Source organism: Emydura macquarii, unplaced genomic scaffold (assembly GCF_026122565.2).
Source record: "Emydura macquarii macquarii isolate MOO-44397 ecotype Brisbane River unplaced genomic scaffold, CSIRO-AGI_Emac_v2 contig_2636, whole genome shotgun sequence".
Taxonomy (NCBI): Eukaryota; Metazoa; Chordata; order Testudines; family Chelidae; genus Emydura; species Emydura macquarii.
The window spans coordinates 42,081,759-42,102,932 of NW_027132773.1; the positions used below are offsets into that span (position 1 = coordinate 42,081,759).

The 21,174-nt window shown below is 39.9% G+C and overlaps 1 protein-coding gene across 1 annotated transcript in view; it reads right to left on the reverse strand.

Annotated features, from left to right (window-relative positions):
- The window catches only part of SEMA3C (semaphorin 3C), a 155,466-nt gene that overhangs the window by 62,803 nt on the left and 71,489 nt on the right, over positions 1-21,174 (reverse strand). The window contains exons 3-4 of the mRNA XM_067564544.1: positions 7,466-7,626; positions 4,634-4,696 (exon numbers count right to left, since the gene is read on the reverse strand). Coding sequence (XP_067420645.1) covers positions 4,634-4,696; positions 7,466-7,626 — 224 coding nt within the window. The remainder of the gene's footprint in view (positions 1-4,633; positions 4,697-7,465; positions 7,627-21,174) is intronic.

Sequence of the window (21,174 nt, forward strand, 5' to 3'; positions counted from 1 at the left end):
TACACAGATGTTTCTTTTCCAGATTTTTAGTTATCAAGAGCCCAGTTCTACCCTTGTATTCAGCCATACAACATCCCTTAAAGTTACTGAGAGTTGTGTATGCGCAGTGAATACAGGGTTGGAACCTAGGTCATCAATCACTCCCCCGCTAATCACTGGAGTTAATCCTTGCTCAACAGACTGCACATTTTATTTATATTTGAAAACCATCACATTTCCAGTCCAATATCTACTGGCACTCTGCTATGACACCTGTTTATAAAGGCACCCAAAAACTGGTTATATAACTGTCGGGAGTTCTGTGTTGGTGGGAAAAAAGCTTCCCCCTTAGGAATACTGCATGGTAAATAGCAAGGAGGTTTGTTAACTGTTGTTACATTAGATGGGTTTTTATGGGAGCTTGGTCAAAATATACTATTTCCCTAAAGCTGAGAGCTGTCCTGAGGTCCTTCTGCTTCCCCACATTTAATAATCACCGCTGCACTTCAAAAGCTGCTTTGCTGCAGAGTCCTGCTGTCAAAATCAGTCCTGCACAGGAAATATCTCAGTGTTGTCTACTGCAGACTACTGGCACATATGCACCACATCATGCCAGGAAGTCACTGAGAGTTCTGTGTGTAATGAGTACAGAGAAGGTAGAATGCTGCTTTCATGTTTGTTCCTGTCGATGGGGGCTTTATTGGAACAGCTGTACATAAAGGATTCTGTGTTCCATAATCTTACAAAAAAGCTCCTTGGAAAGTAAGGCCGGGAGACTTTGGATTGATGACTAATAGTAACACAGCTTGTTCTCTACTATTACCAAGGATAAAGCCCCTCCAGTACCGTTGTGTCTTCTTTCCACAAAATCTGCAGCAAGTGCATGGAGATAAGTAGAGGAATCTGACATTCCTTTAACAACAGCACTATGAGCTCATGATTTGACATCTACTGTGCCCTCATCTCTCCCCTCTGGTGATTAACAGGCAAGTTACACAATTTGGCTCAATACTGATGTTCTGAGATTTTAATGTTGTCTCACAGAACGGGGTCTGGGAGCCAGTTCTGAAATGGTCTTTGGATCCCTTGCTTATGTCTAATATGCTACAGTGTAGTGCCAATGAACTCTCCCTGTTTTATAAATAATTAATCTGGGTGATTCTCTTACAGCTCCCATCCCATTAAAACAGAGCACTGTAACTTACATTCTTTTTAAAAAAAATAAAAGCGTTCCGACCTGAAGAACTTTGATTCAGCAACACTTATCTTTTAGTATCTTATTTGCCTTTTCTTGCTATTGTGTTACTTCATTCTCCTGTAAAGACAGACTTGTCTGAGGTTATATGATAACACAGAGACAGCTCTGACTGGGAATCAAATGATCATTTTGTCAATGCTGATGATTGTTTGCCATGAGTTCAAGTGTTACTGGGTATTTCCACTGCAAATGATGTCAACAATCATGCAATCAGGGTGAATTCTTTGGAATCTCAAATTGCTTTGACAAGAATTGCACTTGATTGATTTTGTCATATTTAGTTGACAATGTGGAGGCTTCTCCTCTCATCTCCATTTCTACTGTTCTCCTTTCGTCCTGTGTCCTATATTGTTCTCGCTTAGATCCAGTATTATTCAGCATTTACCACACTTACCTGAAGCAACATGGATTGAACTTTTACTCTTATGTATCTGACACACTCTAATCTATTTGAAAAATCAGTCTTAATTTTTCCTCCATGTCTGCCATATTATTAGGACTTACTTAGACTCACACAAAAATATATAAATGCTATTAAAACTGAACTACCAATTGCTGGTTCTAGTCTTTGACTAAGGTAAGATTTCTCTTCCTCCTTTGGAAATTTGGAAACACAGCCTGGCCGGTAGTAAAGAGACTTGGAATTCTGATTAAGCTAGACCTTATTTTGGCTTTCCATATCTCTTCAGTAGTGAAGGCATATTTCTTATACTTGAGAAATATTTCCAGTATATGTCTCTTTTTCCAAAAGACTTTTAATTCTTATTAATTCTTTAGGGTGGACCAAGTATTAGGGTCAAATATTTAAAGTGTCCGTAACAAAGACTTTAGTTTTGTACCTCTACAATGGATCTACAATGAATGACAGGTACTAAAAAGCAGGTGCAATTAAACGTGGGTGCAAATGATAGGATTCCCATATTTAATTACTTAGGTGGGATTGTGGTTAAATGCAGAAACAATCACCTGTTGGTGCAAAAACAGAGGCTGTGTTTAGCAATGTGGCCTTTACTACTAATTACATTGTACAGTACTCTGAGATGCCTCATCATGGAAAAGTGCTATAAAAGTCTCACTCTTGAGTAATCAATTTTAAAAGAGGGTCCCTGGAGAATAGACATTTGGGTTGGTTTTTTTTTTCCATGGAGCACACATATTCTATATTGCATCCAAGGATAAAACACCTTCCATGTTGTGATGTATTCTTGCTGCAAAAAACGTGTCACTATATGTTTGAAGACTTGAATAAGACTCATGATCTCTCTATATTAAAACACCTTAAACCACCCCATAACTCTTAAAATGCAATTATATACTATTCTGTGTGTTGCATTCTCTATGTTTAATGAAGTTTAGCAAGCTACCAGATCCAGACTGTTGCAAGTTGCAATAACAACCACGTAAAGAAATACTAAAATGTAGCAGGTGACGCATATGCCTTAAGAAAAGCCACATACTTCAATTCTATAATTATCTGGAAAGGAAAAACAGATATGCTACCATCAGAAATTTTATTTTTTTTAAACAATCATTTTTTTGTTGTGGAGCACTAAAATACATTTTCTAGGGTTTTACTGAAAAGGCTACGTTGCATTATGCTCCAGTAAGTCCAGTATATTTTGTGTTCTTTTCCTTGAATCAAAAGTAGATTAAACTATGATAGACTCATGAAAAACTAATTTTAATATAGACCTGAATTTGGTTAGAGAGCTCCCTATTGTAGAATGACAGTGCCTGGAAATGAGGATTTGATGTCACTATTACATTTAATTTGGCATTAGGAAATGTGCTGGGTTGTGATGGTAGCATATGTCTGTTTCCTTTTCAGTGTTACCATATTTCAGATACATATAGCTTGAAAATATTTTATAAAGTGCACATTTCCTGATGCCAAATTAAACGTAATAGTGACATTAAATCCTCATTTCAGGCACTGTCATTCTACAATAGGGAGCTCTCTAACCAAATTCAGACTTACATTAAAATTAGGTTTTCCTGAGTCTATCATAATTCAATTTCCTTTTGATTCAAGGAAAGGAAAACAAAATATACTGGACCTACTGGAGCATAATGTAACATAGCCTTCTCAGTAAAACCCTAGAAAATAATGTATTCTAATGCTCCACAACAAAAAAAATGTGCTGCTCATAAGATATTTTCAGGCTGCATGCACCTGAAATATGGTAACACCTGTTTCCAAGTCCATTGAAATCAACATGAGCTTTCCCACTGAACTCAAAGAGCTTTGGATCAGGCCCATGGTTTTCAAAGACATATTTTTTCTTTTTCTACCTGCATAATTGTGGGATCACTTTACTGAACATCAGAGGTGTGATCCTGGAGTGACACCAGCACTAAGGCATGATCCAAAGCCCATTGAAATTAATGGAAAGACTCCCTTTGACTTTGCTGAGCACTGGGTCAGAACATCAGTGAAAAGAGAATTCGACCAAGTGCCTTCTAAAAATTGGTATTGGGGAAATGACAATTTCTCTGTGTCAGATTAGTAACGTGGATTCTTTTATGGAAAAACAGTCGTGTCTGAAGTGATGATATCAGTGAAGACTGGGTTCATTTCAGTAAGGGATGTGGCATCACCTGCTAGTTAAGACTGGGGAGAAGAGCAAATGTCGCTGTCTACTTGTTTGAGCACACAAATTTTCTGTGTGTGTGAAACAAGCAAATATGTACAGGCCTGAATACCTGATTCTGCAATGAGCTCAATGCAGGCAGATACCTATGCCCACAGACAGCTCCACTGAAGTCGGGGTCTGCACAGACCCACCTGCAAGATTGCAGCTTCAGTTTATGACTGTTTAACACAGCATACCTTTGGTTTTCATTTCCCATGGATAGTTAGTCTGTGTCAAATTTACCTGTTTTAAGGAAGCCCTGCTATTTCTCAGACATCTGCCTAAAACATTGTTTTACAGAACTAATAAAAGATTATTTGTTCTGACCAATGCTGTGCGCTGTGGGAATGTGCAGAATAACCACTGCCCTTTTGCAAAGATTCTTTCCACAGAAAAGACGATATATTGTCTGGGAGTTAGTCCAGGAACTTCCATTATTATTAGCTCAGCAGTCTACAATATATTCTCTAGGAGATACTTGGAACAAGCATTATTAGTTATATCCATCACTAACAATAAACAAAACAAAACAAAAATCATAAATCCAGCAGTGAAAGTGAGCAATGTACATATTTTTTCAGGAAAAGTCTGAAGACATACACTGTGTAAATATTCTCATTTTTCATAATTTCACTTTATCATTTGGCCTAGAGAGTATTTAAAAAGAAAAGCCCACACCCCTTACAGCTTGCTTTCAGCTGCACTCAAGGTGCTCTAACTCAATGGCCAAATATTTAATTGTGTGTGTGTGTTTAAAACTTACTGTAGGATCTTTTCCAGCCATTTTGCACTCTTCAACTTTGATTGCTGATGCTGGCCAGAAAATCTATTTGGAAAGAAATAATAATTTAAAGAACTACATAATTTTAGGTGAATATATACAACGTTCATCATCACACCGAGTTTAGGCTAACAGGTTTCCTTCAAGGTATTTCTGAGTTCAAAAAGTCAATATTTTTACAGATTTCATACCTTTTTTTGTTAGGGAAAAATATTTCACCCAAGTATTTTTCTGACAGAAATCCAGTTTGCACAGTAAAGAGAGTTTTACTTTGTTCTCACTGGTCTGTATTATGCATGCATCGGTTTAAAACATGTGTCCTGAAAAACTGTGCTTTTATTCTTAAATTATATTTTATTCTTACATAAAAAAACACTAGTAAATGAGAGCTTTGTATTTTTAAGATGCATAAATTAATATAGCTCCCTTGAAATCAATGGAGAGAAGATTATTTATGGTATCTGAGGATCTGGCCTAAAGTTTGTTACTCCAGTTAGGGATTAGTTAACTAATCTGGACAAACTAAAAACCTATCTGAACTTTTGCTGTTCTGTAGAACTGTTAAAAAGAACTTCAGGACTAAAGCCTTTCTGAGGGTCTCAAATGTTTGCATACAGAATACATTTTTATTAATAAAAACAACTCTTTCACATCTTTTTGCTACTTCTGGGAATGGTCCTTGACTGGAATTGGAAGTGCTGAAATACAGCAAGAAAGGCTGTTATTACAGTGTTTCTTTTTTGGAAGCAGAAGCTGAAGTGCTGGACATCTCATGAGAAAATGTGTTCTCTTAAAATTTCCAGCTGAATTTAGCAGACTCTGAAAGTATAGATAACTTTCAGATAAGCACCTCAAGCTCCGAATGCTTATCCAAACCATACTCAAACTGATTTTTTTTAAGTTCATCTATCATTAATGCTGATCTAGAAACAGAAAAGGCAGAAAAAACTCTCTATCCCTCCATAGGTGGCTTAGCCTGATAAGGAAAAGTAAATTAGAATTGTGTCTCAAGATACCATTGGTAATAGCATAACAATAAAAAGAGAATTGTGGTGTCAGATCTGTGTCTAATGTATTTATCTGAGGGTTCATTTCTGTGCACCTTTCCTATATTAAATATACTATTTTAATAGATGTTTTTGTGATATTTAAGCAAGTGAATAGCAATATAAAAGAGATCATGGTGCCACAAAAGTAGCAAAATGCAATCACTATAAAGGAAGATTAAGTGGCAATTCTGCAGCTATTGGATGGCTTCCAGTTCGGAGCAGTGTAAATTTAGGTGATCATGTGACCTGTCAGAACTGTATGGGTTTTTTTTTTTTGTTACTGTTTGGTTGCTTTTTACATGTTACTATTACAGTGCATTGCAACATTATTTTGTAGAGCATACTGCATGCATGCATATATATATATATATATATATATATATATGTATATACACTCACCCAAACGTTATATAGAATAAATAATAACAGTGAGAGAGAAGACTGACATACACAGAAAAGGAAGAAAACAGGTTTCAGATGAGTTTTGCAGTAGGGTTTAATCAGTATGGCAGAGAGGCACATAAGGCTGTTCCAGGTAGTACAAACCTTCAATACCAATGGAGATTATAAATTACATGCAGGTATAGTATAAAGACCAATGCTGGAATAAAGGCTCAGATGAGATTCATAGATTCAAAAGCCAGATGGAACCACTGTGATCATCTAACCTGATCTCCTGTATAACACAGGCCATAGAATTTCTGTAAAATAATTTCTAGAGCAAATCTTTTATTAAAACATCCAATCTTGATTTAAAAATTGTTAGTGATGGAGAATCCACCATGACAATTGGTATGTTGTTACAATGGTTAAATACTCTCATTGTTAAAAATCACACCTTATTTCAATCTGAATTTTGTCTATCTTCAACTTCTAGCCATTGGATTATGTTATACTTTTCTCTGATAGACTGAAGACCCCATTATTAAATATGTGTTTATCAGAGAGACAAGATCTATTAAGTATATTCTACAGAAAGCTGAATTTGAACAGACTCTGGAAGTAAAACAGAAGCCTTTGGAGGTTTCCAAACCCTGGGATGATGTCATTGCATTTTCCATACAGCCGAAGGAGAAGGCAGGAACATTTTGCACATGCTGGAATATATTCAGCAGATACATGAGGTGGCCTTAGTAAAAAGTGTTATAATAACTGAAAGGAGAGGAGAGAGCCTGGAGGGGGACTGCAACGGAGACAGGACTAGCACAGTGTCTCTGAAACTAGGAATGTATCACTCACCTGCCACACAAAAATGGTAGTGATTATAAACCAGACAAAAACAGAAGCAAAAGAGTTCAGAGGACAGGCTTCAGCTATAGGACCTTCTTTATAGTAGGAAAATAAAACAAACTTAGTCTAAGATTAAATCGAATTCATTTTCCTCCCATAGCCTGTAAAAGGAGACATTTAAAAAAAATATCCTCAGGCTGTTTACAGGGTTCTTTTAAAGCTGCATTTTTGAATTATCTCAAATCTTTGAGAGGAGTGGAAATTTTAGGTGAGTCACCACATACAAGGTGCTCCTTATGAGACTGAACAACCACACAGGTCACTCAAAAACAAGTAAACAGGTTGAATGAAGTGTTTTATGTCATTTGAAAGTTTGATTTATCTTATATTACACATCAAACAAGTGCTAACTGTTCAATGAGGTGTGCATCTGGACTTTTGCCTAATGTTGTTCTAACGAAACACACTTTTTTTCTTTAAAAAAAAGGCAGGCAGTAAAATGATATTGGGTTCTGGAAGTACTTTTTGAACTTACACTCAAAGGGTCCTGGCTTATATTGTTAATATTCAAAGACAAAATGTAATCTTTGCTGCCCACATAGATCCGGTCCTGATCTTCATCCATTAATAATATCCTGTAGTCTAGGGGGTGGTGGGATATACTGTAATATTCAGAGGTCTTGGTTTCCTGCAGCTCTGTAATAGTGAATACCACAAGTTAGTAAAGACATTCAGTTGCTTTCCTTGATTTTATAATTGCATTTTATTTTAAATAAAAGAGCCTTTGAATACGAGTGTAGCTAATAACAACAGAAAAAATGATGCTGTCAGCTATAAAGCTATTGTTCAGTTAAAACCAATTTTCCTTTCCAAGTCTGAATGCTTTGTTCTTACAAGTGAAGTAAGAATCAGGCAATGCTTTATGCATTCAACTAATGAACTCCACTATTTTAATGGATATTATTATATACATCCTTGGCTTTTAAAGCAGATTACACATAACATTAAATAATGGATTCAATACATTTTAAAGTTTATGACTGAAGAAGATCAATAAAAAATACATAAATGGATTTCAGTTACTTTTCCTAACAGAGGATTTCATGGAGAATGGCTGCCTATATATTTTCAAGGGAAAGGCTTTTTTTTTTTTTTTGACTAAAATGAAATATTTTCCTAATTCCCCATAATGAGTTTTAATTACTTATCACAATCTATGGTTAGTTTAAAAGAAAATCTAAGTATGAAATCAAACTCAAACAGGCCATTTTCCTTTTTCTTTTTCTTTTAATGGGACTGGAGCTATTCTGTCAGCTTTGTAGGTTGAAATCACCTGTTTATTCATGTAAACCCCACTCCGGCCCCTCCCCTACTGAAGTACATGGCAAAACTCTCATCACCTTCAATGGTGCACACTCATGCCCATTACAAGAACAGCACAGGCAGTGCTTGCAACCCTACAACATTTTGCCAATGCACTTCTGTTCTGTGCTGGAGAGACATCTGCTCTAGGAAGACAAAGACGAGGTAGGCGAGGTAATATCTTTTATTGGACCAAGTTCTGTTGAAGAAAGAGAGAAGCTCTGTTGGTCAAACATCTCTTTTTTTCACCAACAGAACTTGGTCCAATAAAAGATATTACCTCACCCATTTTGTCCCTCTCATAGTCTGGGTCCAATATGACTACAACAACACTGCCAAAATCATAAGAAGATAGATAGGTTTTCCTCTCCTTACTCAGCCAATCTTTGGCCTCAACTTCGATTATTTTATTTCTGATTATAAAGTAGGGGATTTTTTTCATAGTTGAGAATTAAAGTTTTAAAAAGTAAAAGAACTTATTCTGAATACCTTACATTATATACTTATACCACAGGCACGTTATTTTTAGAGGTGCTAAATACCCACAGTTCCAAGGAAAGTCAATGAAGGCTGCAGGAGCACTGTACCTCTGCAAATGAACTCCTATCTGCCCCATCCTACAAACTTTATTCACACAATTCAAGATAAAGTCCATGGCCTCATTCAGAGCCAGATCTTTATGTGGAGTAAAGTGGTAGAACTCCAATGATATCATTGTAGTTATGCTTATTTACTCCGGATAAAGATCTGGTTCTCAGTTTTTGCTCCATACTCTTGCAATCTCTAACAAGGGTTTTAAGTGAGTAAGAACTGAGTAACGACTCCAGGATCTGGCCTTTTGCCCTTACTGATGCAATAAGTCACAGTGAAATCAATAGGGCTATCATAGAGCTTGTCAGAAAACAACATTTTTTGTTTTTTGGTTTTTTTTTGTCAAAAAGTTGAAATTTGCTGCAGAAAGTAGACACTGTCCATGGAAAAAAATCATTTAATCAAAACTCAATTTTCCACCAAAAACAGTTTTGATAGAAAATTTTCCACCAGCTCTAGACTATCCATATAAGCAAAGGTTTCAGGCTTTGGTTCTCCACACATTTACTGCAGCTATAAATATGGAGAACAAAGCTAACTTGATAAGACTTGGATTATCACATTAACTCTGACAGACAATAGCTTATACCCATTTAATTCTCATTGTGTTTAGCCAATAATTTTGGAGATGATGGGGCAGATCCTTTTCTGGTGTAAGTTGTCATCTTCAATGGAGCTGTGACAGCTTACAGCAGCTGAGTATCTCTCCAGTGTTTTTAATATAAAAATAGTAATATTCATAAATGAGATTCAAACACCTTGCTTCATAGCTTAAATCAAAGGGGTTCTCATATCCATTCATGAAAATTGTTCATGTCACACATAAGTTCCACAAATTTACTTTTAATTCCCTTTAAAAATCCATTCTTTTTCCCCTATTTCATTAAAAATTCCTCTTTGTAAACTTTACTGGCTGAATTTTCAAAGGCACCTAAGGGAAATAGGTGCTCAAGTCCCATTAAATTCAGCTCCCATAGGCTCCTTTGAAATTCTCTGGCTCACTTTCAAACAGATTATGGAAGTTTAGTTCTCATTGAGACTTTTGACTACTTAAATCACCATATTGAGTTTGCTTGGCTGCAGTAAGGTAAAACTGAATCTTCTGACCCTTCACACTAATTGTACTATCAGAGCTGAGCTATAGAAACACACAGGTGTATCCACTAAAAATATCACATACCTCTGTGTATGCTGAATGACGGTGCTCCATCATGTCACTCCCATAGGCAAGTACATACTAAAGCATCAGTGAGTCAGTACGTCAGAATGTACAAACTTCCCATTAATGATACCTTTTAGAGTACTCAGAGATACCATGAATGGTATAATGAGCCAGGGTGGTAGTGACTGCTGTCAAGGAAGGAACCCAGAAAGAAATGAACATGTCCTTTCCATGTTCTCATGTTCATAGTAGGAGATATCTATATTTTCCTGGGCCTCAAGCACTGTCCTTGTCACAAGGCATATGGTTACAGGCAACAACAGTGGAAGCAGAGAGCTATAGAACTACTCTGTTTCAAACAGGCCACTGGCTGGAAGGATACCGCAGGACTCTGCACTACCCACCAAAGAAGTCAGAGGCATCCACAAGTGGGAAAGGAAAGATCCTCCTTGTGGTAAAACACCACCACAGTAGATACAGTCCCACACAAGCTTGTTACTTGTATTTCCTTTGGACTGAAGCCTAAAAATGAATCACAGGCCTCCTGTGGGTTTTTGTCACGTGAGAAGGAATTCCATAAACTGTCTTTTGACATAAGAAAATTTGCCATAAAACCACATTTCAAAATTTGACTTAATAAAGTGTGCTACTACATGGAGACTGTTATTTCGAAACTTCAGTGGTGGAAAGACACTATAACGTCCCCCCATGCTCCCTTCTCCTCCTTCCAATATTTCATTAGAAAAGCCTCTCAGAAGGATAGGATCTTTTACCTGAAATTATCAGGTCTATATATTTATTGACCTTCAAACTAAACTCAGTTGCTTGCTTTGGGAATTTGGGAATTCAACCTACATCCCCCAAGCAATAAACTCTGGCTGTAGAAGGAGCCCCCAGCAAGTTAAGCCTCTTAGCACTTTGTGAGTATTTAATATTTTTATATAGCAATCAAAATAAAGCTTATAATGTATTCCATGTGTAAATAACTTCTGGCTGTAACCACACAAGAGTAACCTTTGTTCTCTCTCTTAAATAGGTCAGTGAATTTGGTCTTGGCTTTCATGATGTGATTAAATCAATACCAATCTGATTCACACACTTAGAAATCTGATCTTAAAAAACAGATTATTTAGCCTTCCTTCCTTTAACAAACAACAAAACGTTTGGTGAACTCTCTCCCCATAACCATATACTATTCTCCTGAGCTTTTTGGAAACCCCAAAAGTTGACAGTGATCTTGCATTAAGAATGCATGGGTTCTACTATACACTCCAGAGATGCATGAATCTGCCTCACCAAATGACTCTCCCCAGAAAGTTTTTCTATTAAAAGCTCAGGAAATAAAAAATGGCAGATGAAAATGAGTGGTAGGTGTATGAATTTTGAGTTTCAGGATATGCACTGTATTTTTCTTTCTTTACGGTGAATTAAAGAGTGCCTGGATTACCAGTCCTGGAATATGCAGTGCTCTGTTATCCACAGACAGGGACTGGATGGGCAGGGTCTCTTGAGGCAGGACTGGTTCCAGTATATATGGGGACCCTGTGAAACTATCAGTTAGAACCCCTTGCAGTAAGGAACAAAGGGCAATCAGTGACTTCCTTTCCTCTCCAGTCTCAGCAAGTGTGTGCATGGGGAAGCCTCGGGTACATGTCCAGTGCTGATACATGTGTTTGTGAAAGGGGAAGATTAGGGGAAGATTAGGGGAAGAATGGATGGAATGGAAGAGGGGGAAATATGTGACATGCCTCATCCTGGTCCACAATAAAGGGGAAAAATCTTGACTCCTCAAAGGGCTTATTTTATCATCCATACACATGCCCAACCCAGCTCCACTCTGTTTCATTAGCAAAGAGTGAACCTGAACGCAGGTAAAGTCAAAAAAGAAGAACAAATAGAACACGCCCTGTCCATGCCTAACTCTACCCATTCCCTGTTCCCCTGGTGTCCCGTCAGGGACAGCCTCTTTATGGAACATGCCCTCTTCTTCACTGACTCCAGTCACACTGATCAGGATACATCTTCCCTGTTTTACAAACATTTTAATATAAACATTAAAAAGAAATAATTGATCCCGAGGCCTCGACCCTGTGTTCCTTTGGTCAGAGGTTGCTAGCACATGGCTGAGTTGGAGCCTCGTCTTTACCCCAGACTCAGCTGGTTACAGAGTCTTTGAGATAGTTTGGTCTCCCCAACAGGCAACCATGCTGGGATTGACCCGTCTCTGTCTACCTATCACCTGTCTCCTAGACTAGCAAACTACTTCTGTCGAGTCTCCTCCCTCCCTGTGGGTTGGTGTCTGGATGGTTCTCTTTTCTCTCCATTTTGTGATGATCTCTATATCTCCGTAGACTCTTTTGAGTGTGGTGTTTGCTGACTTATCTTTTCTGCTCCTTTGGATGACTTGTCCCTCTTGCATAGTCACCTCCTAAGATCTGAGTGCCAGGGCACCCCTCATGACTCCATTAGTCCATTCCTTCTGGCTGGATCTTCACAGGAGTGCCAGTCTTCTGGGCTGATAGGTCCTCGTCTGACCTGTCATACTCTAATGCCTGCCCTCTCTGATTGTTGGCCATCTCCTTTTGGCATCCCCATCCTTCTGGCTGCAACAGTTCTCCCCTCATTGGTAGTAGGGTTTTGGTCCTTTGTCCCATCAGTGCTTGCGTTAGATTGTTTTGGCTGCCCTGTGATGCAGTATTTCATGTGACAAAAATGGTAACCAGAGGTATGAACCAGAGGAAACAATCTTATGTAACAGTCTCTTATTTGTTTTCACAGCTTATTCCACTTTCCCACTAATCTGTGAGTATGCTGAGAAGGAAGTGTGGTGGTCAAACTCCAATTTGCATGCAAATTCCTTGAATTCTTCTCAGGTAAATTGGGGTTTGTTGTTGATGAACACCATGTCAAGAATGCCATCTCTCTCAAAGTGGGCCTTCAGTTTACCAATCACTGACTTGCTTCTTATATCAGGCACAGTATTGACCTCCCAGAAGTTTGAATAATAGCACGCTGTAATCAAGTACTGCATTTATTTGTAGGTAAATAAGTCCACTCCCACCTTTTGCCATGGGCAGCTCATGTGGTAACAGAGTCTCTTTCTGTTGATGGTTATCACAAGACCAGTAGGTGCCACACACTTCTGTGAAGGAGTGGAGTTGTGTACGTATTCATTCCCAGCCAGTAAACCCACTCTCAAGCCCGCCTAAGACAGCAGTCAGTGCCCTGGTGTGAAGTGTGTAATTTTTGCATTATATTGTTACGTAATGAGGTAGGGACAACAAAATATGATTCCATCTTGCACACTCAGCTCATCTTTAATTTGAAAATACAGTTCTGCTCCTACCAGCAGTTGGCCTTTGTCTTCTGGCCACACTGCTAGGATTGCTCTTCTGACTACCTGTAGTTGAGTATCCTCCTCTGTAGCCTCTGATTTCCATTGGTTTTGCTATTGAAACTGGGAGAGAGTGCCACATGTTAATGGAATCAATGTCCTGATCCCCTTCCCCCAATTTGCTGATCCTGGGTATTGTGAGACAGCAGGGCTGGGGGCAGCCAGAGAGTGACAGAAGGGAGATATATAAGCTCTAGAATGATCCGGGCCTTGTACCCTGTGAACTGAGGGGAGGTCAATTAGGAGCACCTGAGGCCAATTAAGGCAGCCAAGGGCCTGATAAAAAACCCTGCTCCAGCCAGGCAGCTGGTAAGAGGAAGGAGAGCTGGTGAGAGAATTGGAAGAGTGCGGTGACAGATGAGAAATAAAAGAGACCTAGGTGAAGGAGAACTCTGGGAGGGAGGCATGCCTGCCGAACCCCAGAAGCTGAAAGGACGGGGGGAGGGGGAGTAGCCCAGGGGAAAGTAGCAGCTGGAAACACTGGTGGCAATGCATAGCAGCTACTATTAGGGCCCTGGGCTGGGACCCAAAGAAGTGGGTGGACCCAGGTCCCTTCCCCCTCACCCCACAGGTCATTACCGGGCTGGTCAATGCTTGGAAATAGGGGCCATGCGAGGCACCCTCCATGAAAAAGAAAAGTTCAGGACCCACGATAGTTGAGCTGGTGATTTGTAATAGTATCTCTGCCCTGCTCAGGGTGTCAGCTCACATCAGTAATCATCCTGCACATTATTGGATCTTTAGCTGGAACCACTGGAGTCACATCAACATGAGATGCAATTTCTTTGGAGCACTAAGAAGGGGCTTTGCTATAATTGTCCCTAGGGTTTGTGGTCCGATTGAACTAATACTGAGTGGCCACAGGTGTTTTGATGGAATCACTCCACTCCAAATACTACAGACAGAAGCTTTTTTTCTCTTTGGGCACATCCTTGTCAGATAAGTGACCAGATGCTCCTGCAAAAGAACCACACCCAATCCTTTCTCCTTTGAAGCACACACGAGTGGCAGTGGCAGTCCTGGCTCGCAGTACTTCAGGACAGGGCCATCTGTTACCATTTGTCTCATATCCCTGCTTCTGGGGACCTGCCCAACCTCATTCAGCACCCTGTCTTGTGAGCTGACATATGGGTTCCGCTACTGCAGCCAGCTGTGGACAGGACTTGGAATGAAAACTGATAATTCTTTTGAAGCCCTGTACCCCTTTCACATCCACAGGAACTGGCATGTCTTTGACTGCCTTCATCATATTGGGATCTGATTTCAGTCTGTCTCTGCTATGAGTAGATGTCCAATGTATATCACCTCATACTGAGCTGCATTTTTTTCTGGGATCAGTGTTATGTTCTTGCCCCTGCACAGTTGTAGAAAAGCATGTAGTTTTCCATCATAGTCTCATTCAGCTTCTGTATCATTACTCCTTTCACAAACAATGAGGTCATGATCACAGTTATTTTCACTCCAGGCAGCACTGCCAGCTCTTGGGTGAGGATGCAGGACTCGATCATGTGCCAAAATCCATTCCTCACATCACACACTGTAAAGATTCTGGCTTTGGAAAATTTTGGCAAGACGCAATAACAACATATGGGCAGTGGATAGTGGTCTCTTTTCAATGCCTGGTTCAGTGGCTTTGGGACTATACAGATGTGTAATTTGTCCAATGGCTTCTTTACCCCCACCACGCTGCTTACCTGGGCTGTAGAGGGAGGCCTCTACAGATGTTCTGATACCCCTGCTCTACAGACTTTCGAACTCCTTGTGTACCGGATTACAAACTGCCTCTGGAACGTTCCATCGGGGTGAGCACAGGGCCCACTGTGGGGTCGATGTCTCATCACTGCTTCCAGGCACTAATCACCTTGGAAAATATCTCTATATGTTCCAAAGTGGTCTCTGTTGCCCATAGGACTTCCCCTTTTGCTTCTTGCACTGCAGCTATAAAATTCTGACATGACACCAAGATCAGAAACATGATTTGTATGTCTGTATTCTACATGAGGTGTCTGGGGTGCATCCACCCACCACAAACTTTAGTTGGTACCATCTGTTATTTTTCAGATTAGTTACTATGAAGTCACGTTTCCCTATGGGCTGTGTCATGCTCTCATTGTACATTCCCCTATTGTACATTCCCCTATTAATGTTGTGTGCACAGAAGTTGGTATGTTGTTACTTTCCTGTCCCAACAGTCTAAACCTGATATGGTCTTGGACTCAAGGAGAGAGTGATGACATCAGACATCACTGTTGTCTGATGTGTCAGCCCCTTCTTGTACAAGTCTTACTGAGTGTTTCTTGGACTTTCCTCTGCTCTTACACTGGCAGTTAAAATGTCTCAAGTTGCCAAATTCCTTGCAATGCTGTCCTAAAGCAGGGCTCATCTCTTCTTTTGAAACTTCTGATGCACATCCCCTGTCTATGTAGCTGTCTAAGGTGAGATCCCTTTCCCGGAGTAGGTGGTGATCCCAAGTGCCACAGATCCTCCTGTCCCAAATCAGGGAGTCTGTCAGTTCCCAAAATTTCATGTAGTAGCGAGTATGTGTAAGGCAATAACATAGGGCTCTATCCCTTTCTCTTCGGATCGGTACACAGCGAAACCTATGTTACTTCACAGGTTCATTCTGCTTTGGGGATCAATGGTTCTCCGTGGCTCCTAGGACTGCTGTGAGGGTTGAAGCCGTGGTGGGCTTCAGAATGGTGTGGGGCTCTCTTCCTTGGTCACCAATAAGGTAAAATAACAGTTTTACTTTCCTGCTGTTGTTGTCCTCCCACATGGTGAGGTCTGTGTACAGCTGAAACTTCTTCTTCCATTGGGCCCATTGCAGGTCTAGGTTTGTGTCTGCAAAATCCAGGTCTTTGGGTGGCTTCAGACGTTGTCACTGTGTTTCATTAGCAAACAGTGAAGTTGAACGCAAACTAACTTGAACAAGTGGAATTTTATTAAACTCTATTCACTGCTCTGTCCATGTAGGGAAGTTGCTTCCAGTGTAAGTCCACCTGTTCTCTGTTCCCCTGATGTACCATCAATAACAGTCCCTCCAGGAACAGGGGCCTTCTGACTCCAGTTCCACTAATACATCTTCCCCATTTTACAAACATTTTACACAGTCTACATGGCCCTGCAGACTTGGCAGGCAGCAGCATTAGGCTACTTCAACTTGTACGTCATGGGTCATAGGTCCAAATGAGCCAGAGGCCCATCTGTAACTGCAGCTTTGGCAACAGCGTCTGACTAGACCCTGACTGAAGGGATAGCTTGTGACACTTCCTTTAACTTCATTTAATTCTTGGTCTACACCAACAAAGGTGCCAGGAACCATGTAATGTGATTTTTGTGATGTAAACTCTTGTCTGCTAGGAAGTGGAATGAGACCAATATCAGGAAATCACACATTAACTCATTAATATGGCCATTGGGGACAAATGTTTTTTGTCAATACAGAGCAAAAGAGGAGCTGCCTGTCAAGAGCCACTGCTTAAATGTATAATTTACATGAAATAAAATTAGTTTCTGTGCTTGGAGTAAAGGATAAAATCATGGAAATGTCCTGCCAAGAGGATATAAAAATGACCTTGCTTTAATGAGCACTTATTCTCCACTGCCTTGCACGTTGTATAATCATTTATACTTATGCAAAATAAGTGTAAAATGGATGTAAAATACCACCAGACAGGATGATAGCATTGTGTACAGGTATCAGTGACAGCTCAAGGTATCAATGATTGCACAAACTCTTCGGAGAATTAGGATTGAGAGCGAGCAAAACAGTTACCTCTGGTAACTCAATATGTGTATTAGGGGCAGTACATTCAGGATCTCTTTGTGAGGGTGACCAGTGGCTGGTGGGGAAAGACGCACCAGATAATGCAGAGGAACACTGGTCTTCTTGAACATTGCATTGACATTGGAAGTAGCGCATCTCACAAGTCAGTAAGAAGACATGATCATGATAGTTTCATAAGCCTCAAAGATGGTAGATTTTAAAATAATTTAAAACAAAAAAACAAACAAACAATAGACTGGCAACCTAGCTGCAGTAGAAGGAAGTGTCTTGCTGCTTTAAAGACTAAAGAATGAGGAGCTGCCTCTGATGGAGACAGGTTGCTGTTCTACTGTGATTTTTCAAAACCATTGTAAAGTCTACCCACAAATCTACTCCCTTGCCATTTGTTGCATTAAAGAATAAAGAACGAGGAGAGATGGATTACAGAGATCTAGATCACTGTCATTTTTACAAAGGAGATGTTTTCTGAGGTATGGTGAAAACATTACTGGAGACAAATAACTTTTCCTTTGTGTGTGGCAATGTGTGGTGGGGTGGCTCTGTGGCACATTCATCAATTCAAGCCATCTAGTAAGGTTAAATGCATTTTTATTGCAGCTTTAGAATATGAGGAATGGGCTCTATTAAAATGCCTAACATAAATGTTTGATTTACAGATATATTGTTATGGTAGAATCATACTACATTTCACAATACATACCCCAGGCTTCTCTGGAAGGGAAGAGGGAATATAAGTCAATTTTTTCCCTGACTGCAGGAACAGAGTTATTCCATGTCTTGCCAAAGATTCTAATATCCAGATTCATTCAGAATTATGCAAGACCATTCACTCCCTTGAGCCAGGCAGTCTAGGTAGGGTTTAGCAAATTCTAATCATAATTGTTCAATTAGTAGGCCAGATTCTTCTCTCACTTACACCAGTGTAAATCTGGAGTCTGTGGAATTACACCAATATAAAAAGAGTGAGAAAAGCTAAAAGTTCTTGTTACTTTCTTATTGTGCAAGTCCCATGAGCAGTTTTGTCCTTATTGGGATAACCAACTTACACTTTATTCAAGAACAGCATCATGATTTGTACACCTTAAGTGAGAATATCACAACTACAACAATGCATGGTGATTCTCTAGAATGAGGCATCCAATTATTCAATTGTTATTTTGTCCAGATTATTTATTATTTTGCTCCCAAAACAAAGGAATAACTCTGGCAAGTGTAAAGAGCAATGAAGACATGTCAGTTGGGTTTCAAATTACTTCAGCTAAATTAGTTAGTCATTTTATATAGAAGCCCCCCTCTCTCTGTCTGTCTTTGTTTCCCTCCTTTCTCACTGTCTGGTGAACAAGGTCAACAACCCTGCCGTGTTCAAGCTGCTCTGAAGAAGATTTAAGCTGTATTCATCAGAAGGTGTCTGTAAATAGTCAGAGAGCTCCCTTTTCATTTCTTTTTTAAAAGTGACACAGAGGATCCTTACCACAGTTCCTGCTGCTTTGAAAACCAGAGAAGCCTCAGCTGGTAGCCTGCATGTACACAGAGGCCTTTCAATCAGAGCTCATGACATTTTTAATTTCCATATGCAGGAGCGGGAAGCTCTTTTCCTGCCAAGTATGACACTGCTGTTGAGCTGGAGATGTAGAAAAAAAGCCACACCCGAGGACAAATCAGACCTATTGCACATTGCTTTCCTCCTTCTGGGAACATCATATCTGTTCATTATAATCTCTTGTTTTCTCTCTCTTTTGTTTTTTATACTAGACCAACAATCACTGCATAAAGGAAGCATGGTCGAGCGGTCTCCCTTGAGAAGGGTGAAGTTCAAGGAAGACACTACAGAGTGAAGTTCATTCACTTACAAAAATGCTCCACAAAGCAATCAGGCAAATTTCAGACAAAAGAGGCCTTGTTTGTACACAGAAAAGTAAAAGAAGTTGAAAAAACAAACTGACTGGATTATTGCAATTCCTTCCATGTGAAGATGAATCAGAAGCTGCAGCCAATGTTGAATGATGCTGTCACAAGAACATACATAAGAATGGCCATAATGGGTCAGAACAATGGTCCATCTAGGCCAGTATCCTGTTTTCCAACAGTGGCCAATGCCTAGTGTCAACCATATAGGACGTCTAACAGGGGTGGGCAAACTTACTGATCCGCCCCTTGAGACTCATCTTCCTGCTGGGCAGAATCCTTTAGCCCCATCACAGTTCCACAGGGCAAAAGCTCCAAGCTACCCACCCCAGTATGGTATGCAGAGACTGGGGGGTGGAGGGAGCGGCATAGGGAGCTCTGTGAACCACACTTTAACTGTAAAAGAGCCACATGCAGATCATGAGTCACAGTTTGGCAACTCCTGACACATAAGATCTGTTCTCTATAGCCATAATCTTCCATCACTGATGTCAATGAACTGGAAAATGGATCAGGCCACAAAGGCTGAACTTCCTTTTTTCAGTCCAGGGTGCCATTCATGCAGTTACATTTGAAATATAAAAGCCCTATAAGGCCGGGGTTTCATCTCCCTGTGTACTGCTGTGATAGCTGATATCAGCTGGTGTGCTTTTTGCTAGCAGTCTCTAGATTTGAACATCTGAAGGAGGAACTGTGAGTGTGAAGATGGGACATTTTCAGCAGGGGGCCTCATTGCTGAAATTCTCTTCCCTTGTGAGTCTCTCACTTCGTGTATGCTAACCTTTAAGGCACAGTGCAAGTATTTACTCAAGTGTTGTGTGACTGTGGTGAAGATAGAGGACTATTTGGGCCAGAGGTCTACTTATTTTAAACTCTATGTTATTAATGTTTGTCAAGCCCTTTGACAACAGAGTGGTTCAGTGTGGAGACTGGAGTGCAACAGAACTGCACTTTATCTCCACTGCTGCTTGGGATTGCCATACACTGGATAATGAAGAAATATGTTAGCAACACGAACACCAGTATAGCAGGGTAGATGGCAAATGCCTGGAAGACCTAGACTTTGCTGATAATGGTGTGGTACAGAGTAACATCCATGAAAAATTAAAAACAAAGACAGACAACTTGACAAAAATAGCAGGCCATGTGCGGCTCAAAATTAGTTATGATAACACAATTATCCTTGAAACTCAGACAGCAAGCTGTAACATTGCATTAGAAGGCAACATTATCAAGTAGAACAGTTAATCTATCTGGACACTATATTAGTCAATGGAGACCTCAGAAAGGAAGTGACATCAAGGATATGAGAAGCTAAAAAATGTATGGAAATCAAAGATATACGGCACCAAAACAAAACAGGATTTTCAGTTCAAATGTAATCTCAGTGCTATCATATGTCTGTGAGAGTTGGAGATCTTCTAAAATGTTAGACGGAAAACAAGACACTTTTGAAAATAAATGCCTATGAAAGATTCCGGGCATTGGTTGGAAACTTTTATCACCAACTAAGTGATCCAAGAAATCACCAACTGTCAGTTTGTTTCAACCAGAATTAGAAGAAAGTGCGGGACATATTTGGGGCATGTACTCTGAATGAAGACACCCACATGAACTTAGCAAGTGGAAACCCAAGAGAAACCTGAAGAAGAATGCTTTGCAGGCAGGACAGAATAATTGATCTCAACACCATAGAGCAACTAGAAGCAGAAACAAATGACAGAGAAGAATGGAAGAGACTGGTTTCCACCTTGGGTGCCAACACTGATGGGGAAAAGATTTAAAAAAATTACGAGCCTTGAGATCCTCCACTGGAAGTCACTATAGAAGAGCAAAATATTGCTCCAAATGAAGGCGGCAACACTACATTGTCTTCAAAATCCAGCAATTACTTAATGCAGCCAAGTCCATCACACAGTATGGCCTGCATCCACTAGAACTGGCAAAAGGCAATATCCATTCAAGAACATTCAGTTTTACTTTCATTCCTTTAGCCACTCTCAAACCACTCCCACTCTGCCCTGCCACCTAGCAAGGGAAGGA